The following is a 26,293-nucleotide window of genomic DNA, read 5'->3' on the forward strand; positions in this document are numbered from 1 at the left end:
AAAATAAAAAACAAAAGCTCCCAACAAACAAAAGCTACACTATATGGATTCACAGGTGAATTCTACCAAAACATTTACAGAAGATTTAGTATCTGTTTTTCTCAAAACTATTCCCAAAAATCACAGAGGAAGGAACATTTCCAAACTCATCCTAAAAGGCCAGAATCATCCTGATACCAAAACTAGACAAAGATATCACAAAAAAAGTAAGTTACAGAACAATATCACTGATGATAATAGATGCAAAAGTCCTCAACAAAACATTAGAAAACCAAATCCAACAGTATATCAAAAGGATCATACACCATGATCAAGTGAGATTTAACCCAGGGATGCAAGGATTTTTCAATATCTGCAAATCAATCAATGTGATACACCACATTAACAAACTGAAGAATAAAAACCATATGATCATCTCAATAGATGCAGAGAAAGCTTTTGACAATATTCAACACTGATTTATGATAAAAACTCTCTAGAAAGTGGGTATAGAGGGAACATATCTCAACGTAATAAAGGTCATATATGACAAGCCCACAGCTAACATCATACTCAACGGTGAAAGCTGAAAGCATTTCCTCTAAAATCAGAAACAAGACAAGGATGCCCACTGTTGCCACTTTTTTCAATATAGTATTGGAAGTCCTAGCCACAGCAATCAGACAAGAAAAATAAATAAAAGGAATTCTAATTGGAAAAGAAGTAAAACTGTCACTGTTTGCAGATGACATGATACTATACATAGGAAATCTTAAAGATGCTACCAGAAAACTATGAGAGCTCATCAATGAATTCAGTAAAGTTGCAGGATACAAAATTAATATACAAAAATCAGTGGCATTGATATACACTAAATACAAACTATCAGAAAGTGAAATTAAGAAAACAATCCCATTTACATTCACATCAAAATTAATATAATACCTAGGAATAAATCTAACTAAGGAGGTAAAAACCTGTACTCAGAAAACTGTAAAACAATGACAAACGAAACTGAAGACAACACAAACAGATGGAGAGATATATACCATGCTCATGGACTGGAAGAAGTAGTATTGTTAAAATGACTGTACTACCCAAGGCAATTTGCAGATTTAGTACAATCCCTAGAAAGATACCAATGGCATTTTTCATAAAACTAGAACAAAGAATTCTAAAATCTGTAGGGAAACACTAAAGATCCTATATGGCAAAACAATCTTGACAAAGAAGAACAAAGTTGAAGGTATCATGCTCCTTGGTTTCAAACTATACTACAAAGCTACAGTCACCAAAACAGTGTAGGACTGGCACAAAAACATAAACATAGATCAAAGGAACAGAACAAAGAACCCAGAAATGAACCCACACTCATATGGGGAATTAACCTATGACAAGGTAGGTAAGAATATAAATGGGGAAAAGACATACTCTTCAATAATTGGCATTAGAAAAGCTGGACAGCTAAATGCAAAAGAATCAAACTGGACTACTTTCTCACAGCACACACAAAAATTAATTCTTAATAGTCAAAAGGTGAAAACAATCCAAATTTCCATCAACAGATGAAGGAATTTTTTAAAGTGATATATACATACAATGGAATGCTATTTGGCTTTAACAAGGAATGAAATTCTGATGCATGCTACAACATGGACAAACCCTGAAAACATTATGCTAAGTGAAATATTTCAGACACAAAAAGACAAACCTTGTACGATTCCACTTATATGAGGTACCTAGAAAAGGCAAATTCGTGGAGATAAAAATAGAATAGAATAAATAGAATAGATAGATAGAATAGAATAGATAAAAATAGAATACAAGATACAGAAGTGGAAAGGGGAGTTACTGTTTTATAGTTACAGTGCTTCTGCTTGGAATGATGAAAAAGTTCCGAAAATGAATAGTGGTGATGGTTGCACAATACTGTGAATGTACTTAATATCACTGAATCATACATTTAAAAATGGTTACACTATTAAATTTAATGTCATGTATATTTTACCATATAAAAAATAAATGGGATCTGAACTAAAGAATGTCAAATAAATTACTTTCCTGGTGTTTCCACCCAGAAGTGATGTTTAGATAAACAAAAACTGTTATGTTAAGCATCTTAGACTGGATTCAAGCCTACATCTTTTAGAAAATGACCAAACTAAACCAAAATTCATTTTATTCAGTTCCATGTAAAAGCAAAATATCATTTCTATCATTTTATGACACCCAAATTTCAAATCTTCTTTAGAGAAAGTCACAGAAAAATATACATGATTTCACACTCTTGGATTAGCCTTTCAATCCAACGCCAATTTCACCTCATATCAATGAAGAGTCTATGAAATGGAAATGGCTACCATGAGAACTGAAACAACCAAAGAAAGCTGCAATGAGTTACAATTTCAATATTCCTTACCTACTTCTAGTTATGCCTTTAAAAAATATATGACATTTAATCTCTCAACATTATTAATATTACAGTTTACTGAAAATAAAATGGATTTAGGTTCTAGTGTGTATTAAGGAACTATGTGTTTTGTATTTTAAAAATTACTTCCAACAGGAAACATAGCAAGTCTTAAATGTCATAAATTCAGAAAAGATAAAACTATCAATAGAAACACAGGCGTATTTTATTAGACAATAAAATCATCTTGTTTTCTTACAATTTAAGGTAAGACCCTAATTACTCTGAGTCTTTCTCACTCTTCCTATTCTTCTCTAGTACCTTCCATTTTCTCCCCTCCAGTCCATTTTTGATGCACTATCAGTACAAAAAGGAAAAAATTACTGCCCATGGTTCCAATAAAATTGAGGAAAGATGTACACAGATCTCATGAAGATGTGCCTAACTTTACATTGCCAAGGAAACACTGACGTCTTGGAGTTTAAATGTAAGAGTTTATATTTAAAGAATGCTGGAGTTAACAGAATGCATTTTAAGAAAAAGTAAAGAACACACCACTTACCCCCAAATACCAATAAGTGATACATGCAAATTGTATGAAGACAATTAAATTTAGGCAATAATCAAGAACTATCCATTAACTTGAGTCATTTGAAGGGCAGTGCTGTTTAATGAAAAAAGCTGGACTAGGAGTTAAAAGTTGAGGTTACTAGTTGGTTTTTGTACCATGATTTGATTAATATGGAAACTCAGAAAAGATGCTTAGCGTTGTATAAGCCATTTAGTTCTCTTAGAGTCTTAGTTTCCTCATCAGTAAAATGTGGACGGTTAAGCAAGATTAGTAAAATCCCTTCCTATAGTTGAATATTCTTTAGTTCTATGATTTCAAAAGAAGAAATTTCCAGAAAGAAGTTAACTGTATACTTACTAGTTTCTAAGAAATCATAATACACCATCATCTATACTCTAAGATATATATATGTATGTGTGTGTGTGTGTATATATATATATATATATACACACACACACACACATACATATATACAGTATGATAATAGATGTACAAACTTTTCTTTGTCAGGATATATTTTATTGTTTCCTTTTATCAATAATTATGTAGTAAATATTCAGAAAAAAATTTTAAATACAGAAAGGATTAAAACCAACAGCCATAATTCCCCTATCCAAATACAAAAATATAATCAAGGTTATACTTGGCATACCTTTCTTCACCTAGTTATAAGAAAGAGATGCTATTAAAGATTTAATGGTAAAATACAACTGGAAAGAAAATGAGCATACCTGAATTTCAGAATTACAAAAAAGGATGGACATAATAAATAATACAACAATAAAAATAATACAGCAGGGTAGAACTGAGTACTGACAGTATCAGAGTTGCTGTCCAACCTAAAATAATTTCTGACTTCCTAGTTTAGGTTAGGACACCTGGTGCTGATCTCAAAAGACTTTCCGCTTGTCTTTCACAGTAATTTGCACATCCGTAATTACTAAATTTATTTTTCACAATTATTTATTGAATGCATTCTCCTCACTAGCCTACAAACTCCTTAAAGGCAAGGATCATGTCTTCTTTATGTGCCAATGTACCCCAAGAACACCTCACACATTGAGTGTGGTTATTTAATATGTGTTGACTGAATAAACAAATAAACAGGATCTTGATCTATATCAACTATTCCTGACTGTTTACCTCTACCAGGGCCTTATAAGATCCACTTTCCTAATTAAGGAAAGCACCCAAATTCAAAGACAACTGCCATGAAAATATATATCATTTAGATATCCTAGACCACAGATTGACAAACCATGAGCCACAGGCCAAATCAGGACAGCCACCTATTTTTGTAAATAAAGTGCTGTTGGAATATAGCCATACCCATTCATTTACATATTGCCTACAACTGCTCTTTTGGCACAATAGCAGAGCTGGTAGTTGCAAGAGAAAACTGAAAATATTTACTATCTCGCCCTTTACAGAAAAAGTTTGCCAACCTCTATCCTAGACTAATGCCTTTCAACTAATGAAAGAAACACAGGGTAATGAGCTTTTGTGATCTCTTCATGAAAACATTTAACACTTTTGAACTCTACACCAATGATACTACTATCTCTAAAAATGCAATAACAGGTATGTTAATTCACAAACTTTTAAGAATGAAGGGATTAAGCACAATATTAAGAGAAATGGTCAATACTCCCAGTACTTTGCTTTTATAAGCTTTTAGTATTACTTCAAATTTTTGTTGAGATGATTTACAAAACAAATTGCTACTATGCTATGGTTAATTATTAGCCATGAAGAACAAAAGCTCACAATGTCAAATCAGCATTTCTATAGTAACTTGTGAGTCCATTAGCTCTACTGCATATAGGTAGGGTCTGGCATTACTCTACATATTTTAAAAAAAGCTTATCTTTTTCTGTGAGAAATTACCTAATATGATTCAAGTCAACTTTCTTCCTTCTGCTATCATATACAAATCAATCTTCAGCCAAAAAAAAAAAAAAAAGACATGAAAAACTTAAAACAATTGATAAAACAAATGGGATGGTACTTATTGTACTTCCTTAGCTGCTACAACCAAATTAACAGCTTCATTAAATAATAAAAAGAAAACAATTTGTTTGAATAAAAACTACACCCTTGTAAAAATTTTAACTACTGCAAATTCAACAGTACATAAATTAGGTCAATGTTCTTTTTCAAAATCTGGATTTTATGTGTGTGTATCAGTTGCACACTCAAAAGTGTGCCCAGTTTGTAGATTTACTTACTGCTATGAGATCTGGTTGATTTCTGCTAAAAATTATTAGGTAATATCTAAATCATATTTTTAAAACAGTAAGCATTTATTTATAAATAGTGTGAAAAATGTACAGAAGGTAGGGAAAAAGAACATTTATTGAGTGCCTACTGTCTATGCTAGGAATACTTCTTATGAATCCATTTAATAATGATTTCATGTGACTATTTAATCCAAAACATGTCATTTTATAAAACTGGGATATTATTTTATATGTCAAAATTTTCTGTTGTAAATAATATAAACTTGGAACAGAACTTTTAAGGGTCAAATATCACTAATAAGTGTTCTCTAGCTTTATTGAGATGATAATTGACATCTAACACTGTGTAAATTTAAGGTGTACAATGTGGTGATTTGATACTTACAAATTGCAAAATGTATTTACCACAATAAAGTGAGTTAACACATCCGTCACCTTAACATAATTCCTGTTTTGTTATTGTTGTTGTTAAAGTGAGAACATTAAAGCTCTACTCTCATAGCAACTTTCAAGAATACAATACAGGGTTTCCCTGGTGGCGCAGTGGTTGGGAATCCTCCTGCCAATGCAGGGGACATGGGTTCGAGCCCTGGTCTGGAAGGATCCCACATGCCGCGGAGCAACTGGGCCTGTGAGCCACAACTGCTGGGCCTGCGCTCTGGAGCCCATGAGCCACAACTACCAAAGCCCACAAGCCACAACTACTGAAGCCTGTGTGCCTGGAGCCCGTGCTGCACAACAAGAGAAGCCCCCGCACTGCAAGGAAGAGTGGCCCCAGCTCGCTGCAACTGGAGAAGGCCCACGCACAGCAACGAAGACCCAATGCAGCCAAAAATAATAAATAAATAAAATAAATAAATTTATTAAAAAAAAGAATACAATACAGTATTGTTAACCAAAGATACCATGCTGTACATTAGATTCCCAGACCTTATTCATCTTATAACTGAAAGATTTTACCTTTGACCAACATTTTCCTCCACCCCTCATCACTTGGCAACCACCATTCTACTTTTTATTTCTGGGAGTTTGATGTTTTTAGATTCCACACGCATGTGAGATCATACAAATTGTCTTTCTCTGTCTGACTTATTTCAGTTAGCATAATGCCTTCAAGGTTCACCCACACTGGTGCAAATGGCAGGATCTTCTCTTCTTTTTTTCTTTTTTAAATGTCTAATATTCTTGTGTGTGTGTGTGTGTGTGTGTGTGTGTATCTCACATTTTCTTTATCCATTCATCCATCAATGGACACTTAGCATGTTTCCAAGTCACAGTTTTGGTGAATAATGCTGCAATGAACATCGGGGTGCAAGTGTCTTTAAGATAGTGACTTCATCTTCTTTGGCTATATACTCAGAAGTGGAATTGCTGAATCATATGGTAGTTCTATTTTTAATTTTTTGAGGACCATCCATACTATTTTCCACAATGGCTGTACCAATTTACATTCACACTAACAATGCACCAGGGTTCCTTCTTTTCTCCACATCCTCATCAGCATTTGTTGTTTCTTCACTTTTTGATAACATGATTCAAACAAGTGTAAGATATCTCATTGTGGTTTTTGATTTGCATTTCACTGAAGATTAGTGACATTGAGCATCTTTACATGTATTTGTAGGACATCTGCATGTCCTCTTTAGAAAACTTTGCCTATTAAAGTCTTCTGTCCATTTGAAATCAGTTTTTTTTTTTGCTATTTAGTTATATATGAGTTATATTGAGGGTTTTTTTTGCTATTATTTTGGACATTAACCCCTTATCAGAGAAATGGTTTGCAAATATTTTATCCCATTCTGTAGGTTGCCTTTTCATACACTTTTTAGTTTGATGTAGTCCCACTTGTCAATTTTTGGTTTTGTTCCTTGTGGTTTTGGTGTCATATCCAAAAAAAAATCATTGCCCAGACCAATGTCATGGCATTTTCCGCCCTACGTTTTCTCCTAAGAATTTTAGTTTTAGGTCTTACATTTAAGTCTTTAATCTATTTTAAGTTAATTTTTGTGAGAAGTGTTAAGAAAGATGTTCAATTTCATTATTTTGCATGTGAATATCCAGTTTTCCAAACACCCTTTATTGAAAAGATTATCCTTTCCCCATTAAGTATTCTTGGCTCCATTGTCAAATACTAGTTGACCATACATACATGCAGAGGTTTATTTCTAGGTGCTCAATTCTGTTCCAATGGTCTATGTGTCTGTTTTTATGCCAGTACCATACTGTTTTGATTACTACAGCTTTGTAATATAGTTTGAAATCAGGAAGTGTAATGCCTCTAAGCTTTCTTCTCTCTCAAGATTTCTTTGGCTATTTGGAATCTTTTGCAGTTCCATACAAACTTTAGAATTTTTACTTTTTCTGTAAAAAATGACAATAGAATTTTGATAGAGACTGAACTGAATGTATAGATGGTTTTGGTTAGTATGGAAATTTTTATAGTATTAACTCTTCTGTCCATGTACACAGGATATCTTTTCATTTATTTCTGTCTTCAATTTCTTTCCCCAATGTATTATAGCTTTCAGTATACAGATTTTTCACCTCCTTGATTAAATTTATTCCTAAGTATTTTATTGTTCTTCATGCTACTGTAATGGGATTGTTTTATTTCTTTTTCAGATAGGTCATTCCTAGTGTATACAAATGTAATTGACTTTGGTGTGTTGATTTTGTATCCTGAGATTTTACTGAATCATTTATTAGTTCTAACAGTTTTTGGTAGATTCTTTAAGATTTTCTATATAGAAAATCATATCAGCAAAAAAATTTTACTTCTTCCTTCTCAATGTGGATTCCTTTTATTTCTTTTTCTTGCCTAACTGTTCTGGCTAGCACATCCACTACTATCCTGAATAGGAGTGGTGAAAGCGGATACCCTTGTCTCAGTTCTAATCTTAGAGTGAATGCTTCCAACTTTTCACTGTTAAGTATTATGTTAGCTGTGGATTTCACATATATGATCTTTATTGTATTGAGGTATGTTCCATCTATATTCAATTTCTTGAAAGTTTTTATCATGAAAGGATGTTGAATTTTTAACTTTTTTTCTGATAGCTTGTTATTAGTGTACAGAAATGCAACTAATTTTTGTATATTGATTTTGTATCCTGAAACTTTACTGAATTCGTTGATTAGTTCTAACAGTTTTTTGATGGAATAAAAAAAAATCAGTTTTCTATATATAATATCATGTCACTTGCAAATAGAGACAGTCTTACCTCCCTTTCCTTTTTGGTCCTTGGCTTTTCTTTGGTGGGAAGTTTCTGATTATTGAAAACAAATTTCCTTACTTATTACTGATCTGTTCAGATTTTCTTTTTCTTCATGATTCAGACATGGTAGGTTGTATCTTTCTAGGAATTCATCCATAACACCTAAGTTGTCCAATTTGTTAGCATATAATTGTTCATAGTAGTCTCTTATGATCTTTGCATTTCTGTGGTATCAGTTGTAATATCTCCTCTTTCATTTATTTTATTTCAGTCCTCTCTTTTTTTCTTTGTAAGTCTAGCTAAAGGTTTGTCAATTTTATCTTTTCAAAAACCCAACTCTTAGTTTTGTTGATCTTTTCTGTTGTGCTTATATTTCCTAGTTCATTTATTTCTGTTCTGATCTTTATCTTCTTCCTTCTGTTAACTTTAGGCTTAGCTTATTCTTCTTTTTTTTTTTAGCTCCTTAAGATATAAAGTTAGGTTGTTTATTTGTTACCTTCTTTTCTTCTAAATGTAGGTGTTTATCATTATAAACTTAGCGTCTTAGCACTGCTTTGTTGCATTCCTGCTTTGTTGCATTCCATAAGTTTTGGTATGTTGTATTTCGATTTTCATTTTTTAATATATTTTTTATTTCCCTTTTGATTTCATCTTTGGCCTATTGTTTGTTCAGGAGTGTGTTATTTAATTAAGGCTTATTTTGTGACCTAACATATAATCTATCCTGGAGAATGTTCCATGTGAACTTGAGAAGAAATGTCCTTATATAATAATAAAGGACTCAACTCATCAAGAGGAAATGCTAATTGTTAACATATATGCACCCAACTTCCTAGCACCTAAATATTGGGTTGGCCAAAAAGTTTGTTTGGGTTTTCTGTACAAGCTTACAGAAAAACCCGAACAAACTTTTTGGCCAACCCAATATATTAACCAAATACAGATCTGGAGAGAGTGATAGATAATAACACAGTAATACTAGAAGACTTCAATATCCTGCTTTCATCAATCATCTAGATAGAAAGGCAATAAAGAAACACTGGGCTAGAACTAAACTTTAGGCCAGATGGACCTTACAGATATGTACAGAACATTTCACCCAACAGCAACACAGAAGAATTCTTTTTCTTTGACTTTAGAGTTTTATTATATTGTTATCTTGGAGAAGACTGTTTCAGGTTGAAACTTTGGGGTAACCTATTAGCTTCATGAACTTGGATGTTTAACTCTCTCCCTAAGTTAGGGAAGTTCTCAGCCATTATTTCTTTAATTAAGCTTTCTACCTCTTTCTCTCTCTTCTCCTTTGGGACTCCAATGATGCATAGATTGTTTTTGTTAGTGGTGTACCGTAAGACCCACCGGCTTTCTTCATTCCTTTTCATTCTTTTCCTTTTTGCTTCTCTGACTGGATAATTTCAAATGATCTGTCTTCAAGCTCTCCTGCTTGGTCTAGTCGGTTGTTGAAGATCTCTACTGAATTATTTGGTTTAGTCACTGTATTCTTCAGCTCCAAAATTTGCTGGGTTCTTTTTTGTTTTCTATTTCTTAGTTGAACTTCCTATTTTGTTCTTATATTGTTTTCCTGATATTGTTAAATTGCTTATCCAGTTCTCTTACAGCTCTCTGAGCATCTTTAGAGAAATTATTTTGAATTCTTTGCCAGATATTTCCTGTATATCCTTTTTGGCGAAGCCACTTACTGGAGATTTACTATATTCCTTTGGTGGAGTCTCTTTCACTGATTCTTCATGATCACTGTAGCCCTGCACAGATATCTGAGCAACTGAAGAAGCAGGTACCTCTTCCAGACTTTATGGAATGACTTTACTAAGGGAAAATGTTCACCTGTGGGTGGGGCAAGGGCATGTGGTGGCACTGGGTTCAGGGGAGTACAGTGCCTTGTCAGCTCAAGTCACTGGGGTCTGCAGCATCAAAAACTGTGTGGTCCTTGGTAGGTACTGCAGGGGTTCCACAAATGCTGTAAGGGCTGTTGGGGTCCTTCAGCAGCTAGGGACCAGGGCAAGTAGCAGTAGTGGCTGGAGCCAGAGGTGTAAAGACACTCAGATGCAGGAGCCAGCTGCAGGTGCTTGTATAGTGAATGGCAGAGGCTGGTTGCAATCACACATATTGTGGTGGGGGCCAGGGTAGGCAGCAAAGGCCAGAGTATACTATGGGTGCACTGACAGCTGTGGGAGTCCCAACCATCAGCATTCACTATCATGGCTATTGGGTCTTGCCACAGGCACATGGAAGTGGAGGTGTGCCTGTGCACAGCTAGTGGGGCTAGCTGCAGGTGAGCACAGTGATATAGGCCAGTGACAGAAAAGAGAGACTGATCCAGGCCCAGAAGTACCTGCAGGGACCCTAGGTGTTGGCATGCTCTTCTGTAGCTACACAGTCTCCCCCAGGGCATGCACATGGCAGTGGAGGCTGGGGAAAGGTGTCAGGTTGGCAGTGTGCAAGTACACATCTGGAAGGGCTAGCCCTGAGCACACACATGGTGGTGGGGGTCAGCCATAGCGGTCTAGGCTGGCATGTTGTACTCCTGCAGCTGCAGAGGCCTAGGCTGGCTGCAAGGGCAGTTCTCAGGCTCCAGGAGGTGGGTAGGGAACAGGAAGGGACTCGGTCAGCTGGCATCAGCAAATGAAAATACCTATGTGGTGAAAGCTGGTGAAATCTGCAAGTGTTTCACAGCAGCTGTGTTGGCCATTAGTTTCTTCAGTGGCAAATGTTTTGACTGTCTACAGAGTAAATCACTGGGAAACATGATCACTCCTGCCTAGTATGCTCTGATTTTCTTCCTTGTTCCTAGCTTCTCTATATACCTCAGCTTTTCTGATCTCTAGGCAGGGTGAAACTGAGTGGTACCTTCATGTGGTGCCACAAAACACTGGGGAAAGCTGGTCACTCACCCACTCTTCTTTTCCCTGCAAGGGGAACTCTTTTCACCTGGGGAAATCTCTCTTGGCATTGAGCAATACCAGCTTGGGCGACAGGATGATCCGCAAAGAGAAGCGGTCTTCCTTCCCTTTTTGTGCAGTCATTCTTAAGTTTTTTGTTCCACTACGTTGCTGAAGTTTCTTAAGTAGACTCTAGAGCTCTCCCAGATCTGTTTTCACTCACGGATAGCTACCTAACCATTGATCTTTCAGGAGCTCTCCCAGATCTGTTTTCACTCACGGATAGCTACCTAACCACTGATCTTTCGGGGTGACAGAGGGTGGGGTCTCTTACTCAGCCATTTTGGTGACATCCCACTGTATCTTTTATAATGTTCTAGCTTAGTAAACTTAAATTTTAAAAAGTTAAAGACTCAAAATGTTCCCAGAAACCGATCAAATATCTTCAATCACAATTACTGCCAAATCAATTAATAAGTAAAAACAATCATTTACAATACAAATACTAAAAGACCTCTAATATACAAATGAAACAAAAGAAAAAATATTATAAATTTGTATTCTTAAAGCAATAACCAATAGTGGTGAAATATGCAAAACACAGAACAAGTCATGATTATTGTCTCATAATTCAATAAAACTAAGCCTCTTGAAACATGTTATAAGGAAAATACACAAACGCCCTGACATGTTTTATTTTAAATTTATAACCATAAACCTTAGATGGACCTTCGGCACTGCCTGAGATTCCTACTTTATTTCATTCACTGGTTTTCTCAAAAACCATTTCACACTTTCTTCTCAAACCTCTAATACCCCTTCTTCATCATCAATCTCAGCTGATACCTGAGTCCTTTCACTAAACTAACAGAGGCAATAAGAGGAAAACTAGGTCATTTTTCTACTACCACATTTACAGACCTACCTGTATCTGTGCCTCTCCTACTGATGGACAGTAACCAGCTCCTTTCTAAAGATATCTCTCCACTAACTATTCTCACATTCACTCTTGAACACATTATAATCAGGCTTTTCTCCTTAGAAGACCAAGGAAACCACACTTATGAAAGTCACCAGGGGAATTCCCTTGGCGGTCCAGTGGTTAGGACTTGGGGCTTTCACTGCTGGGGACCAGGTTCAATCCCTGGTTGGGGAACAGATCCCACAAGCTGCATGGCACGGCCAAAAAAAAAAAAGTCACCAGAAACCTCCCCAATGCCAAATCAATGGTCACTTTTCCATCTTTGAAGATCTTACTCTATCTCTCAGAAACAGTTGACACAGTTATTCACAACCTCCTTCTTGTCTTCTCCGGTTTCTGAAACACTACACCCTAAGTTTTCCTTCTGGCTTTTCCTCGCTGGCTGTACTTTCTCAATCTCATTTGTTGAATCTATTTTGTCTTCTTTCAGACAGTGCTCAGCTCAGTCTTCAGACTCTCCTCATTAATCACTTCTTAACTCCCATGGCTTTAAGTACATTTAAATGTTAACAGCATCTAAGTCTATATGGGAGAACCAACATATACCCAGAGATACATGGGCAGTCACTCCACACTACCACGTGAATGGCTAATGGGCATACTTCACATGTCCATAAACAGTATTCTTCATCTCCCACCTCCTGAAAAATTGTCCCACTGCAAAGTTTTTCTACTTCAATAAATGGCACCAGCATTGCCCCAAATCTTAATATTTCTCACCAGTTTACCCCCCTAACCCAAGGCACTATCTGAATTAATTAAATACCCTCCTAAATATTCTCCCTGCTTCCACTCTTGCCTATCTACATTACCTTCTCAAAAGAGCCACCAGAAAAGTCTTTTAAAACATAAACCAGCAGTTTCCAGACTGGCATTTCAGGGGCTGAGAAGTCACCACCCTATCACACCAACAAGTACAAAGCTGAACAAACTGAAAAATCGACAGCTCTTTTTAGATCCATCATGAAAGTGACTGCCCCCAAAACTGGAGAGACAGTCGGGTGGATACAAAGAATCATAATTTTTTTTTTTTTTTTTTTTGCGGTATGTGGGCCTCTCACTGCTGTGGCCTCTCCCGCTGCGGAGCACAGGCTCCGGACGCGCAGGCTCAGCGACCATGGCTCACGGGCCTAGCCGCTCCGTGGCATGTGGGATCTTCCCGGACCGGGGCACGAACCCGTGTCCCCTGCATCGGCAGGCGGACTCTCAACAACTGCGCCACCAGGGAGCCCAAGAATCATAATTTATATGTGCAGAAACCAGTGGTTCTGTGAGAACCAGTGCCAGGGTAGGAAAACCTAAACTGTAATTGATAAGTTGCAGGAGGCTCAGTGTGGACAAATTTAAGAGTTAAAAATCCTAGGGGAATCCAGTCATGGGGGGGGGGCCCTCAAACTTTTGTGAATTTTACCTCTTGGAGCTCTACCAGGTACTCAGACTAAAGATCAGGAAAAAAATCCCCTATGACTTTCAACAGGGCGAAGGTGAAAGGAAACATTTTGAAATATACCAGGGCATTCTGTTTTACTTAACAAGGCCTGCCCCTTAGTAGAAACTATTGTGCCAGAGTTTTACCTGCTGGGGTTTTGTCAGAGCCTAACCTACCTGAAGGAAGGGAAACATCCAACTCCATCCCCTTCTAGCCATTCTATCCCAACTAAGTGGAAAAAAAACTGAGAAGTACTGGTGAAATTCACAGTCCAGGGGCATAGGGTCACAAAGAACAGATGGATAATGTAAGCAGAGAGATGAAAATTCTAAGAAATAACCAAAACGAAATGCTAGAGATCAAAATCACTATAACAGAAATGACAAATGCCTTTGATAGATTCATTAGTGACTGGACAAGGCTGAGGAAAAAATCTCTGAGCTTGAGGATATGACAACAGAAACTTCCACAACTGAAAAGCAAAGAGAACAAAGACCAAAAAACAAACAAATAAAGAAACAACAAACAGAAGAGAATATACAAGAGCTATGAGACAACTACCAAACACAAATGAGGTCATGACACTGTCCTACTAAAAACTTTCAAATGGTTTCTCATCATTTAAAACAAAAATAAAAGCTCTACACCATGGCGTGAAAGATCCAACATGATCTGACCATTTCATCTTCTACATGTCTTTCCATTTCTCCCTCTATTCACAGTCACGTGTGATCTTGCTGTCTTTTAATGCTTGTCAGGTTTGTCTCTTCTTCAGATCCTCTGCATTTGTTGTTTCTTCTGCATGAATAGTCTTCTCCCAGATATTCACAGACCACTCCCTCACTTTGTTCAGAAGTTTGCTGAAACATCATCTCCAGAGAGAGGCCCTCCTTCAGCATTCTATTGAAAATAACATCTTATCTTCTTCTATTTTGTTTTATTCCCTACAAAAATATTTTCTATTTTGTGATATATTAGTGTTATGTAATTTTTATATCATGTATTTGTTCACTTTCTGTCTCATCCACTAGAAATATAAGCTCCTCAAGAGGGCGAACTTTACTACTTTGCTACACCCAGCACCTAAAATGGTATCCAGCATAAATCAGGTGCCCAATAAACAACTTTTTAATTGATAAATTATTTATTTTTATATTAATTTAAAAAATAAGTTTTTAATGAAGTTTTTAAATCTTATGGATAAACATGAATGGATTGTGAAAAAATTATTACAACTATATTTAATTCAGACTTCCAAATAAAATGATCTTCCCCGTTTCATTTTTTTTTCAATATCTTTATTGGAGTGTAATTGCTTTACATGGTGTGTTAGTTTCTGCTGTATAACAAAGTGAGTCAGCTATACGTATACATATATCCCCATATCCCCTCCCTCTTGTGGCTCCCTCCCACCCTCCCTATCCCACCCCTCTAGGTGGTCACAAACCACCGAGCTGATCTCCCTGTTCTATGCGGCTGCTTCCCATTAGCTATCTATTTTACGTTTGGTAGTGTATATATGTCCATGCCACTCTCTCACTTTGTCACAGCTTACACTTCCTCCTCCACGTGTCCTCAAGTCCATTCTCTACATCTGCGTCTTTATTCCTATCCTGCCCCTGTTTTTCTTCAGAAGTATATTTTTTTTTAGATTCCATATATATGTATTAGCATACGGTATTTGTTTTTCTCTTTCTGACTTACTTCACTCTGTAAGACAGTCTCTAGATCCATCCACCTCACTACAAATAACTCAATTTCATTTCTTTTTATGGCTGAGTAACATTCCATTGTATGTATGTGCCACATCTTCTTTACCCATTCATCTGTTGATGGACACTTAGGTTGCTTCCATGTCCTGCCTATTGTAAATAGAGCTGCAGTGAACATCGTGGTACGTGACTCTTTTTGAATTATGCTTTTCTCAGGGTATATGCCCAGTAGTGGGATTGCTGGGTTATACAGTAGGTCTATTTTTAGTTTTTTAAGGAACCTCCATACTGTTCTCCATAGTGGCTGTATCAATTTAGATTCCCACCAACAGTGCAAGAGGGTTTCCTTTTCTCCACACCTTCTCCTGCATTTATTGTTTGTAGATCTTTTGATGATGGCCATTCTGACCGGTGTGACGTGATACCTCATTGTAGTTTTGATTTGCATTTCTCTAATGATTAGTGATGTTGAGCATCCTTTTGTGTGTTTGTTGGCAATCTGTATGTATTCTTTGGAGAAATGTCTATTTAGGTATTCTGCCCAGTTTTGCATTGGGTTGTTTGTTTTTTTGATATTGAGCTGCGTGAGCTGCTTGTAAATTTTGGAGATTAATCCTTTGTCAGTTGCTTCATTTGCAAATATTTTCTCCCATTCTGAGGGTTGTCTTTTCGTCTTGTTTATGGTTTCCCTTGCTGTGCAAAAGCTTTTAAGTTTCATTAGGTCCCACTGCCCCATTTCTGAGAAGGAAATTTTCATAAAAATATGTTCTTCTTTCTGCAGTGAATTTCCAGACCCTAGAATATTTCTAGTATTCCCCCAAAATAAAAAGAAGTAAAATTATCCTAATGGGCTAAAGTTAAGATCCCATACAATTTTTTAATCATTTCTGTTTAACCCAAGTTTGTTTTACTCTCTGTGATATACACATACACACACTTGATACCTTGGTTACCTGTATTCTAGTTTTCATTAAGTTAATTTTTTTCACCAGGTAATATATTCACATAGTTAAAAGAAAAAGTCTAATAAGGTATACAGTAAAAAGGCTCCCTCCTGTCCTTCAGATCCCTAGGTTCAAATTCCCATCGTAAGCAAGGAAGGGTAATTTGTTCTGTCAAGTGCCAGACAGTAAATATTTTCAGTTCTGTGGGATGTACAGTCTCTGTCTCAGCTATTCAGCTCAGTTGTTATAAAGCGAAAACAGCCTTAGACTACAGGTAAACAAAGGTGCATAGCTGTATTCCAATAAAACTTTATTTGTAAATATAGGCAGTGAGCTGAATCTTTCCAGTGGGGTCAAACCCTAACTTTACATATGTCTCTTTCATAAAAAGTGTTAATGGTAATGTTTGAAGGGACTGCAATGGAAGGGTCTGCAACAAAGAATGCTATTTTGAAATAAAAAAATTCATCCTACTACCCATGAAACATTGATATACATTTAAAAACATACAAAATTTTCATATAAACAGACTTAAGATTTTTCCAAGATGCCTTCTTTATGATATATATTACTCCAAATATATATACCTTGTGGCATAATTATGAAGAACTAGTGTAACATCAAGATAAAACAGACTGGTCACCTAACTAGCAGCACACTGTCGATATTAAAGTCTGGCCCCAAACATTCCCTTAAATGGTAGATCAAATATATAGTTAACATTTTCAGGGAATACATTAAAAAGTTAACCCAGAATTCTTTTTTAAAAAAAACCTGAATACCAAAAGTATACTCCCCAATCAAATCAATTCTAAAATGCCCATTTCCAATGTCTTACAAAGGATTTAATTTAATAAAACAAATCATGATTATAAAGAACTAGCTGTGTCTGAAAAGTAGATCATTGTAGACTGAGTAACCAGCCTATCAAAATTCAAAGGTATCCTAGGAATATATCTTACCTTAGATGTCATTTTCATAAAATGTTTGTTTTGATTTTCTGCTGTTCCCATCTTTTCGTTCTTGACTAAGTCATTTAGGCTTAGAATATCATCATCATGAAAGTATCTGACCCTTTCTTTTTCCTCATAGGTTGAAACCTATGACAAAATGAACATTATTAGTTTAGTGAAAACATAAGTCTCTGAAGTATTTTAATGAATTATCTATAAATCTGATACTAAAAATCCCACTTTGTATCATAATCTTTCTTTCCAGTATATCCCTATTCTGTCTGACTCCACGTGGAAAAACTTCCATTAGAATAACACTCTCTACCTCTTCTGTGCCTTTACTTTTTCCTCTTCCCCAAGGATGGAAGCATGACAGTATCTGATTTCTGAGTTTTAAGGAAAGGACAGAATTGTTTTATGCCTTCTTCTCTCCTCTATGCTCTTCCCCTCCTTGTAGTAAAAATTCCCCACCACTGTGAAGGGAAGTCATTAGTTACCCAGAGATCAAGTAAGCATATCAAGAACAAAAGTGAAGTATTAGCAAACCTACTTTAAACAGCTCTATCAGAAAAAAAGCTGATATTCTGATTCTCATCTAAATCAATTCTGGGTTTTCCTGTCAGTTGATTCCATACCTACACGTGGAAAAGAAAAGTGCTATATGTACTGTCTACCAACCAAATCTCTTCAACACTGTTCTCACATTCCCTTATCCAAATAAAACCTGGTCTTCAACTTCTTTAGAACCATGTTCCCAATATTTTTTCCCCACATTACTACTCCTGTCTTCACAAGCTTAAATCTCACATTCCAAGACTTCAATCACTCTCTGGATCCAAACCCCTTTCTGTTCCTCTTATCCTTTCACTATACTCAGAAAACAAACCTCAATCCTGAATGAATGTGTCTATCCTCTTTACTCCTATACCTAGACTACTCAGTAGTAAGCAATTCAAAAGAGTATTCAATGCCATCTGGCAATGCATCTATGAATCCCTAGCCAGTTCTGTCATTTCATACAATTCAAACCTTTACTATTCTTCTCCCACATCTCCCTTTCAAACCCCTAATACGTCCCATTTCTTTAGGAGAGGTATCCATCCCATTTCTATTTGCTGAACAAATCAATTACTAGCTCTAGCAGCACAGGCACTCAACAGGCAGATAATAAACATTTGATAGAAGAATTCTAAATGAACAAATCTTCTGTGGACCCAATTACCACTTTTAAGATCTTTCAAATTTAAAACAAAAAATCTAACTTGGGAAAACTGAATATGTTGTTTTTTCCATTTTAAGACCCTCAAGGTAGTGCTAAAAATTAACTGCTGCAGCTAGAAGATGGAAAAGAAAATTAAGGTTTACAAAGGATCTAACACAGGTCTATAGCACCAAGGTTTTCCCTAAGAGTTATGATAAGTATGTAAAAAGAAGCTAGAAACAATGTCAAAGAAATATACAATAAAATTAAAACTGCCTTAAAAATTCAATGTTCACAATTATTTGAAAACTGTTGTTGAATTAGAATTCATTTTGTAAAAGGCAGAGTATCATAACTAAAATAAAAGTAAGAACGTGATTTACTACCTTCTAATGTTTGCATCATTAAGCAACATTTCAGAAAATATTTTGAAATAAAGTTGACCCTTGAACAATGCGAAGGTTAGGGGCAGTGACCCCCATGGAGTTGAAAATCTGACTATAACTTTACAGTCAGCCCTCGATATCTATAGTTCCATATTCAGAGATTCAAACCACCACAGACTGTGCAGTACTATAGTATGTAATTTATTGAAAACATTCTGTGTATAAGTAGACCTTTGCAGTTCAAACCCATGTTGTTAAAGGGTCAACTGTAGTCTGATACAAAGGGAAAAAGTGAATTAGGAATTAATAAATAAAAGACATATGTTAAACATACAATCAGCCTCTTCCTTCTTCCTTTAGATTCCAGATGTTTTCGTGGTGTGTTCACAGGCCAGACTCTTCCAGAATGATCTGTTCTGACAAGGATCACTTCTTCCTGATCTTCATTCTGTGGAAAGATTTAGAGATAACAATTGTAATTATTGAGAAGAGTCTTGAAACCTTATGTTTAATAGCCAAAAGAGCATAAAAATGATTCTAGTTTTCACATAATATTACGGATTATCTTAAGCCTCACGGACTTTCATTATCCACTATAATGTAAAGTGACCATAATCTTTTCATGGAAAAGTTGAAGAAAAATATCTAAAGCTTATTTACTTTTTTAAAACAATTACAAAAGGAAACTTCAAATATAGTTTTCCTCTAGACAATATTAAAAGATGACAAAGCACCAATATTCAAACAGGCATTGTATAAGAATGCCCATCACGTATGGAGCAGATGTCATATTTAATGAATGTTTCTTCAATTTAAATATCCTGGCTTGCCTGCAAGATGGCAGAGTAGAAGGACGTAGGCTCAACCCTTGTTACAGAAACACCAAAATCACAAGTAACTGAACAACCATCGACAAAAACACTGCTGAAACCTACCAAAAAAGACAAAAAAGATGCCACAAAGAGATGGTAGGAGGTGTGTAATTGTGATAAAATCAAATCCCATAACTGCCAGGTGGGCAACCCACAACCTGGAAAATAATTATACCACCAAAGTTCTCCCACAGGAGTGAAAGTCCTTAGCCGCATGTCAGGCTTCCCAGCCTGCAGATCTGGCAACAGGAGGAGGAGCCCCCAGAGAATCTGGCTTTGAAGGCCAGAGGGGTTTGATCAGAGGAATTCCACAGTACTGGGGAAAACAGAAACTCCACTCTTAAAGGGCACAGACAGAGTCTCATGTGCAATGGGAACCAGGTAACAAAACAGCGAGCTCATAGAGACTGGGTCAGACTTACCTGTTAGTATTGAAGGGTCTCCTGCGAAGGCAGGGGATGGCTGTGGCACACTGAGGGGACAGAGACGCTGGCAGGGGCAGCTCTGGCCAGTACTCATTAGTGTGAGCCCCCATGGAGGCTGCCATGTCATCCCCCCCACCCCCGCAGACATAACCCCATCCAAATGCCTGTATGATCCAGTGCTGGGACACCTCAGGCCAAACAACCAGCTGGGCGGAAACACAGCCCCACCCATCAGAAGACAGGCTGCTTAAAGTCTTCCTGAGCATGACCCAGCATAGCAGATGGACAAGACCCAGCTCTACCCACCATCAGGTAGGAAAAAGTCACTCCTAGTAGGAGGTGTATACAAGCCTCTAAGACAAACTCATCCAGCAGAGGTCAGACAGCAGAAGCAAGAAGAATTACAGTGCTACAGCCTGTAGAATGGGAACCACGAACACAGAAAGTTAGACAAGATGAGACAACAGAAGAATATGTCACAGATGAAGGAATAAGATAAAACCCCAGAAGAAAAACTAAGTGAAGGGAGACAGGCAATCTACTAGAAAAAGAATTCAGAGAAATGATACTGAAGATGCTCCAAGATCTCAGAAAACCAATGAAGGCACAGAGTGAGAAAATACAAGAAATTTTTTTTAAAGACCTGGAAAAACTAAAAAGCAAACAGAGGTGAACAATATAATAACTGAAATGAAAAATATACTAGAAGGAATCAACAGCAGAATAAATGAGGCAGAAAAACAAATGAACTGGAAGACAGAATGGTGGAAATCACTGCCAGGGAACAGAATAAAAAAAAAATTAAACGAAATGATGACAGTCTGAGAGACCTCTAGGGTAACATTAGATGCAGCAATATTCTTATTATAGGGGTCCCAGAAGGAGAAGACAGGGAGATAGGACCTGAGAAAATATTTGAAGATATGATACATGAAAACTTCCCTAACATGAGAAAGGAAACAGTAACCCAAGTCCAGGAGATGGAGAGAGTCCCAGACAAGATAAAGCCAAGTAGGAGCATGCTAAGACACACAATAATCACACTAACAAAAATTAAATACAAAGAACAAAATGTTAAAAGCAACAAGGGAAAAGCAATAATTAACATACAAAGAATGCCCAAAAGGTTATCAGCTGGTTTCTCAGCAGAAACTCTGCAGGCCAGAGGGGACTGGCACTATATATTTAAAGTGATGAAAGAGAAGAACCTACAAACAAAAATACACTACCCAGCAAGGCTCTCTTTCAGCTTCAGCAAAAAAATCAAAAGCATTACAGACAAGCAAAAGCTAAGAGAATTCAGCAACACCAGAATACCTTTGAACAAATGCTAAAGAAAATTCTCTAAGCAGAAAAGGCCACTAATAGAAACAAGAAAATTATGAATGAAAAAGCTCACCAGTAAAGGCAAACATAAAGTAAAGGTAGGAAATCACCTGCACACAAATATGATATCAAAACCAGCAATTGTGAGAAGAGGACAGCACAAATGCCAGATACTGGAAATGCATTTGAAATTAAAAGACCAGCAACATAAAACAATCTTGTTATATACAGACTGCTATATCAGATCCTCAAGGTAACTGCAAAATGAAAATCTACAATAGATATACTCACGAAAAAGAAAAAGGAATCCAAAACAACAATAAAGTTACTCAGTAAATGACAAGAGAAGAAAACAAAAGAGGAATGGTTAAAAAAAAAAAAAAGACCTACAAAAACAAATCCAAATCAATTAAGAAAATGGCAATGGGAACACACATATCAATGATTACCTTAAATGTTAATGGATTAAATGCTCCAGCCAAAAAACACAGACTGGCTGAATGGATACAAAAACAAGACCCATGTGTATGCTGCCTACAAGAGACCCACTTCAGATCTAGGGACATATACAGATTGAAACTAAGAGGATGGAAAAAGGTATTCCATGCAAATGGAAATCAAAATAAAGTTGGAGTAGCAATACTCATATCAGACAAAATAGACTAAAATAAAGATTGTTAAAGGAGACAAAAAACACTACATAATGATCAAGGGATCATTCCAGGAAGATATAACAACTGTAAGTATATATGCACCTAACACAGGAGCACCCCAATATATAAGGCAAATACTTGCAACCATAAAAGGAAAAACTGACATTAACTCAACAACAGTGGGAGACTTTATCACCCCACTTACATCAATGAACAAATCATCCAGACAGCAGATCAATAAAGAAACACAAGCCTTACATGACACATTAGACCAGATACACTTAATTGATATTTAAAAAGCATTCCATCCAAAGGCAGCAGAATACACTCTTTTCTCAAGAACACATGAAGCATTCTCCAGGATTGACAATATGCTAGATCACAAAGTGAGCCTTGGTAAATTTATGAAACCTGAAATCATATCAAGCATCTTTTCTGACTACAATGCTATGAGATTAGAAATCAATTACAAGAAAAAAACTGTAAAAAGCACAAACACATGGAGGCTAAACAATATGCTATTAAACAATCAATGGATCACTGAAGAAGTCAAAGAGGAAACCAAAAAATACCTAGAGATAAATGAATATGAAAGCACAACAATCCAAAATCTATGGGATTCAGCAAAACCAGTTCTAACAGGGAGGTTTATAGCAATACAATGTTACCTCAGGAAACAAGAAAACTCACAAATAAACAACCTAACCTTATACCTAAAGCAACTAGAGAAAGAAGAACAAACAAAACACAAAGTTAGTAGAAAAAAAGAAATTGTAAAGATCAGAGCAGAAATAAATGAAATACAAATGAAGAAAACAATAGAAAATATCAATGAAACTAAAAGCTGGTTCTTTGAAAGGATAAACAAAATTGATAAACCTTTAGCCAGACTCATCAAGAAAAAAAGGAAGAGGGCTCAAATCAATAAAATTAGAAATGAAAAAGGAGAAGTTACAACAGAACACAGAAATACAAAGTATCAAAAGAGATCAAATGATCTTTTACAAATGATCTCTTTTACAAATGATCATAATTGATTATACAAGCAACTATCTGCCAATAAAATGGACAACCTAGAAGAAATAGACAAATTCTTAGAAAGTTACAATCTCCCAAGTCTGAACCAGGAAGAAACAGGAAATACGAACAGACCAATCACAAGTACTGAAATTTAAATTATGATGAAAAAATCTTCCAAAAAAGTCCAGGACCACTTCACAGGAGAATTCTATCAAATATTTAGAGAAGAGTTAACATCTATCCTTCTCAAACTATTCCAAAAAACTGCACAAGAAATAGTCCCAAACTAATTCTATGAGGCCACCATAACCCTGATACCAAAACGGGACTAAGATACCACAAATAAGAAAATTTCTGGCCAATATCGCTGATGAACAAAGGCACAAAAATCCTCAAACAAAATACTAGCAAACCGAATCCAATAATGCAGTAAAAGGATCATATACCATGATCAGTGTTGTAAGAATTTTTCAATATTTGCAAATCAAACAGTGTGATACCTCACATTGGCAAATTAAAGAATAAAAAATGTATGATCATCTCAATAGATGCAGGAAAAGGTTTTGGCAAAATTCAACACCTATTTATGATAACAATTCTCCAGAAAGTGGTTACAGAGGTAACATACCTCAACATAATAAAAGCAATTTATGACAAACCTACAGCCAACATCATACTGAAGAGTGAAAAGCTGAAAGCATTTCCTCTAAGATCAGGAACAAGACAAGGATGTCCACTTTCACCTCTTTTATTCAACATAGCTTTGGAAATCCTAGCTATGGCATTCTAAGAAGCAAAAGAAATAAAGGGAATATAAATTGGAAAAGATGAAGTAAAACTGTCACTGTTTGCAGATGACATGATACTATAGATAGAAAATCCAACAGATAATAACAGAAAACTACTGGAGCTCATCAATGAATTCAGTAAAGTTGCTGGATAAAAAAAGAATACACAGAAATTTTTGTACCTCTATACACTAACAATGAAAGATCAGAAAAACAAAGTAAAGAATCAATGCCTTTTACCATCATATCAAAAAGAATAAAATATCTAAAAATAAACCTACCTAATGAGAAAAAAGACCAGTACTTTGAAAACTATAAGACAATGATAAAAGAAAATCAAAGATGACACAAACAGATGGAAAGATATACCATATTCCTGGATTGTAAGAATCAATATTGTCAAAATGACAATACTACCCAAGGCCATCTACAGATTCAATGCAATTCCTATCAAATTACCAATGGCTTTTTTTTAGAACTAAAACAAAAAACTCTTCAATTTGGATAGAGACAAAAATGACCCTGAATAGCCAAAGCAATCTTAAGAAGGAAAAACAGAGCTGGCAGAATCAAGCTCCCTGACTTCAGACTACACTACAAAGCTATAGTCATCAAAACAATATGGTATTGCCATAAAAAACAGAAATATAGATCAATGGAAGAAGATAGAAAGCCCAGAATAAACCCACATACCTATGGTCAATTAATCTGACAAAGGAGGCACTACTATACAATGGAGGAAAGACAATCTCTTCAATAAATGTTGCTGAAAAAACTGGACAGCTACTATTGAAAAAAAAATCAAAATGCTTTAAAGACATACATATAAAACCAGATAATATAAAACTCTTAGAGGAAAACACAGGCAGAACATTCTTTGACATAAATCAAGGTACTATCTTTCCGAGGCTGTTTCCTAGAGTAATGGAAATACAAACAAAAATAAACAAATGAGATCAAATTAAACTTAAAAGCTTTCAAACAGCAGCAAAGGAAACCATGAACAAAATGAAAAGACAACCCACAGAATGGGAGAAAATATTTGCAATCAGTGAGACCAACAAGGGAATAGTCTCCAAAACTGACAAACAGCCATGCAGTTCAATATCAAAAAAACAAACAACCCAATCAAAAAATGGACAGGACACCTAAATAGACATTCCTCAAAAAAAGACATACAGAGGGCTGAGAGACACATGAAAAGATGATCAACATCACTAATTATTAGAGAAATGCAAATCAAAACAAAGAGAAATAGCCTCATACCATTCAGAATGGCCATCATCAAAAAATCTACAAATAAGAAATGCTGGAGAGGATGTGAAGAAAAGGGAACCCTCCTACACTGTTGGTGGGAATGTAAATTGGTGCAGCCACTACGGAAAACAGTATGCAGGTTCCTTAAATAACTAAAATTAGAACTGCCATATGACCCAGCAATCCCACTCCTGGACATATACCCAATGAAAACCATAATTCAAAAAAATACATGCACCCCAATGTTCACTGAAGCAATATTTATGGTAGCCAACACATAGAAGCAACCTAAATGTCCATCGACAGAGGAATGGATAAAGAAGATGTGGTACATATATATATATTGGAATATTACTCAACCATTAAAAAGAATGAAATAATGCCATTTGCAGCAACATGGATGGACCTGGAGACTATGATACTTAAGTGAAGTAACTGAGACAGAGAAAGACAAATATCATATGATATCATTTATATGTGGAATCTACAATAAAAAATGATACAAATGAACTTACTTACAAAACATCAACAGACTCACAGACTTAGAGAACAAACTTATGCTTACCAGAGGGGATGGGTGGGGATAGATTGGGAGTTTGTGATTGACATGTACACACTACTATATTAACATGTACACACTACTATATTTAAAACAGATAACTACCAAGAACCTACTATATAGCATATGGAACTCTTCTAAATATAATGTAATAACCTAATAGGGAAATGAATTTGAAAAAGAAGAGATACATGTATATGTATAACTGAATCACTTTGCTGTACACATGAAACTAACACAACATTTTAAATTAACTATGCTGCAATAAAAATTAAAAATAAAAAAAAATTAAGAATGCAAATTCTGACTTAGCAGGAAGGGGCTGAGATTCCACATTCTGTCCCCTTCATACCTTTAGTGATATATACTGATATATAAAATTATATATGGTTAAAGTATAAAAAAAAATCCTACTAAACTTGAAAGCAATTTGATGACAAAATGAACTTGCTAAGTTAGCTACTACAATGA

The 26,293-nt window shown here is 35.8% G+C and overlaps 1 protein-coding gene across 3 annotated transcripts in view; it reads right to left on the reverse strand.

Annotated features, from left to right (window-relative positions):
* Positions 1-26,293, reverse strand: part of CWF19L2 (CWF19 like cell cycle control factor 2) — a 200,612-nt gene that overhangs the window by 74,676 nt on the left and 99,643 nt on the right. For all 3 annotated transcript variants that reach the window (XM_029207882.1, XM_029207880.1, XM_029207881.1), the window contains exons 11-12: positions 19,257-19,370; positions 17,345-17,482 (exon numbers count right to left, since the gene is read on the reverse strand). In XM_029207882.1, coding sequence (XP_029063715.1) covers positions 17,345-17,482; positions 19,257-19,370 — 252 coding nt within the window. The remainder of the gene's footprint in view (positions 1-17,344; positions 17,483-19,256; positions 19,371-26,293) is intronic.

The sequence above is a fragment of the Monodon monoceros genome, unplaced genomic scaffold (assembly GCF_005190385.1).
Source record: "Monodon monoceros isolate NGI ecotype Baffin Bay Population unplaced genomic scaffold, NGI_Narwhal_1 Super_Scaffold_7, whole genome shotgun sequence".
Classification (NCBI taxonomy): Eukaryota; Metazoa; Chordata; class Mammalia; order Artiodactyla; family Monodontidae; genus Monodon; species Monodon monoceros.